The 3,804-nt window shown below is 37.7% G+C and overlaps 1 protein-coding gene across 1 annotated transcript; it reads left to right on the top strand.

Moving 5' to 3' along the window:
- The first annotated feature begins 531 nt into the window (after positions 1-531).
- Positions 532-3,198, top strand: LOC140953718 (uncharacterized). The gene is made up of 3 exons (XM_073403120.1): positions 532-681; positions 1,418-1,492; positions 3,002-3,198. Exons 1-3 carry the CDS (start codon positions 532-534, stop codon positions 3,092-3,094), a joined length of 318 nt encoding a protein of 105 aa, XP_073259221.1. The 3' UTR covers positions 3,095-3,198.
- The last annotated feature ends 606 nt before the right edge of the window (positions 3,199-3,804 follow it).

Consider the following 3,804-nt stretch of genomic DNA (forward strand, 5'->3'; position numbering starts at 1 on the left):
GATAATATACAGCAGATAATTTTTAGCATCTAGACGTAACATTAGATGATTAGATTTGCTTTGACATCAGCTGCCAAACACCATTTACCAAAAGTGAACTCGATGAGGCTCCCTCCCATAGCCAAAAGTAGGCTAGAAGAAAAAAATAGAATCGGCGACAAAATTAGTTGAGACCAAGAGCCATGCTCTTGTTGAGACACTTTGCAATTAAGGGTCTTCTAAGTTTTGCTAATTTTAAAAATGGGAAATTATCGCTTTCTCTCCCCCACCCCGTCCATGCAATGTTATGCTGTTGTTCGAGCCACCAGTAGAAAACAACAAACAGACAAACACCGTGACTTTGAATGATGGGAGAGGGGAGGGGTGTGGATTGATTTGTTCTCCAAAGTTTAATGACCACGTCTTAACAATTTTGTGGCCGATTGTGGGTAGTTTTCAAGGTTTCTTATTCTAAAGACATTTTGAGTGCCTACTTCGTTGTTATGAAGTATGAAGAGACACTGAAGAGAAATGAATTACTTCCACTTAACTATGCTTATTGCCTACTATGCATGCAGGTTCGGAGATTTAGAACGAGAGGCTCAAGAGCTTGGACTTCAAAGAGAAATTGGAGTGATTTGCTTGTTTAGCAAGTTGTATCCATTTGCAATTGACGACGTGACAACTATTCCTTTCGCCCAGGTTTGTTTTAATATGTAAGATTTAAGGCGGTCTACTCTACGATCACTAAACTAAACATTCAAAAATTATTTGGCGTTTACAGAAACCTCAAAGCGTGATATTCAAGTACAACAATTCCTCAAGTTGCGAAATGATTAAGTAAGAGCTGTGGAAAACAAGACCCCCTAAATGTGGGTACATTGGGCTGCTGCCCTGCCGAACATATTAATCTGGATAGACAGAATAGCTTTAAAGCAATATTAGACAAAACACACCTAATTAAAAACTTATTTTCACCACTGAACAAAACGAAATGTCCTATTTTAATAAATACAGGACGAGGGTAATAATTTTTCGGAAGTTCCAGTTAGATCAATTTAGTCACGTTATACTGTCATGTAATAATTTTGGTTGCTGAAGGATTTGGATTGGGGTACAATGTGGAAATGTCCCAGTTAAAAATAATACCTGTCTTTTTTTCTCGTTTCAAAAGGGTTATTTGTTTATTTATATTCATATTGGTAGAGTCGACGATTTCCATTCTTCGTGTTTAAATGTGAAATGACCCACCCTCACCCATCCTCTGCCATCAATAGTCAAAAGATTGGCGCCAACGAGACACGCATCGCCTTCTAGGATCCGATCCGTCCGCCATTTTGTGTTCATGGGACCTCGATGACGAAGCACAATTTTGCCCAATGATGATTGCAACACCAAATACCATTGTCAGGCTCCTGCATTGTTCTATTTTTTGTAGGCTAAGCTTTGTCTGGTTGTCCAGTCCCTCCCAATCTATGAACTATGCTCATTACCAATGATGGATGCATTGAAGGTCAGCGATCATTAACTTATTTCGGCCGAGAATAAATGATTTTATGCAGCTAGTTACACCGTCAGGCTAATGTTTAATCGTTAGAGGGGGTACAATACGAACGAGAACTCGACTAATTATTATTCAATTCAGTACAGGCCTGATTGCAGGCCTCTTTTTCTCCAGCTTCAATACGAAGTAACTTTCTGCTTTTAAATGTAGTTTTCAGAATTCAGAGCAGTCATCCATGGGTGATTCGATCAATCTTTCATTGCCTTGGAGTGGATAAAATGGACTGATAATAACTGAGGCGCAAGTCCTACTAGTTCATTTTGTAGTTGCTTTCACTGTGTTGATTCACCACGACTATTACTCTAGTAAACATCTTTAATACCTCCATATATCAGCAAAGGAGCTCGAGTGCGTGACAACTTTTCTTTCCTTTTTTTTCTTTTTACTTGGATTAAGTGGACACTGGTGAAAGAGTTCCTCTGCTTTAAGGGCTATATCATGGCAAGTTTGCAATTTTGTTCAAAGCTGAGCTAAATTTCCTCAGTCTCCTTTTTTTATAGTCGGAAATCTAAAAAAAAAAAGCAAATGATTCTCTGACGGAAAACAGAGCATGACCAGTTTTTGGTCATTTTTTAACAGCTCAAGAGTTTTTGCAAAGAATTTTGTTTTTCAAGTTACAGTATGTTGCATCCAAGCCGTCGGAAACCTTCAAGAAACACGCACCTGTATATGAGATATGATGGGGTAGTAGTTTAATTAGTACACACTAAACCATTGGATAGAGTTTTTCCGCGCTCTGATTGGCTAATCAACCTCCCGATATCCAGTGCTATTCACTGATTCACCTCCATTTACTGCGACGCCAAACTCGTGTAAGTTACGAGCATGATAGCTTTCCGGTACTTTACTGCTGAAAAAAACAAAGAAACTTCACAAATAATCAAACAAGCTGTTACCGGAATACATGAAGAAGGTGACGAAATTCGGTTTGGAAGTTTAAACAGGTGAAACGTTGACGTGAATTCAGCCATGAAACCAGAGAAAAATTTTTTTGTCTGATGCAACTGGAGTCTTGCGTTTCTTTATTTACTAGCTGTTATAGTTCTTGTTATGTTCACAAAACGAGGCTTAAAACTACATTTAATAGGTTTTTACAGAATGGTTTCAGACACAAAAAGAATCACGACTCCTTTTGAAGAAAATTCCCCGCGCTTAAGAGCTTAACTTGACAAATGCAATGCCTTCCACAATTTTATTTGTCTGCCGGAAAACGCGACGGCCGTTCGGTCACTGCGCTCAAGTATCTCACTGTTTCAGTGTATACTAATATCCACCACTAGTAGCCACCTCCATTGTTATATAGAACTGAACCATTATCTCATTATTATTATTATTGTTATTATTATTATTATTGCTATTATTATTCAAAGTTATAATTTTATTGTATCACTAAACGATCATGACAAAACTTCTTTGAATCACGGTTCTTCTTTTTTTCTTTCTTATTCTTTACTTTAGTTTCTTCTTGTGAATATACTGAACACCTCAACAGGAACGTTCGACGAATGGATGAATCAAAGGAAACTTTTGCCTGCAGTCAAGTCCAACTGACTTCAGTTATCACTGACTTTAATATCCCTCTATGACTATACTGTTTACTTAACCGTTAATTTGATGGCGCAGTTGGCAATATGCCCTCACTTTTCAAGATAATAATAAAGTTTGACCTTTATTTAATTTTGTCAAACTGGATTAAGCAAATCCGAACTGACTGACCGTGTAACACCTTGCATGAGTGTTTTTTTGTTTTCTTTGGAAGTATCACAGAACGGATTTGTTCATATTACTAAAAGTGGTGATTAGCTGACTTAATTAGGTACGTCATGAAGCTTGAAAGAGTTAATTCAGGTCTTAAAGGCTGCTTAAAATTTACTAGTTGAGAGCTTTACAAACCAAAGACAATGCATTTTCTTACGTAAGATAAGAAGTCCGCGGTTCGTTTGTAAACTATCTTCCCTTTTATTACACTCGTGTGCCTATTCCCGAATGATTTAGTTTACTACTGGCCGAGGGTTTTGGTACATACTGAGAAAGGAGACAAATGATTAATTGGTAGATCGTTAAAATTCTGTTGATCATCTTATCAATATTTACTTCCCGATGTGCAAAACGCCAATCTTATTTTTTACCGCGAATTTTATCCTACGCCTGCACTAGTTTAACGTCTGGTTAAGCCTGGTTTGACAACCAGAAAAGTCTGGTTGGTTCAACCAGGCTTGCATCCTGGTAAACCATGGTTTAACAAGGCTTTTGGCGCAAGG

This window comes from Porites lutea, chromosome 12 (genome assembly GCF_958299795.1).
Source record: "Porites lutea chromosome 12, jaPorLute2.1, whole genome shotgun sequence".
Classification (NCBI taxonomy): Eukaryota; Metazoa; Cnidaria; class Anthozoa; order Scleractinia; family Poritidae; genus Porites; species Porites lutea.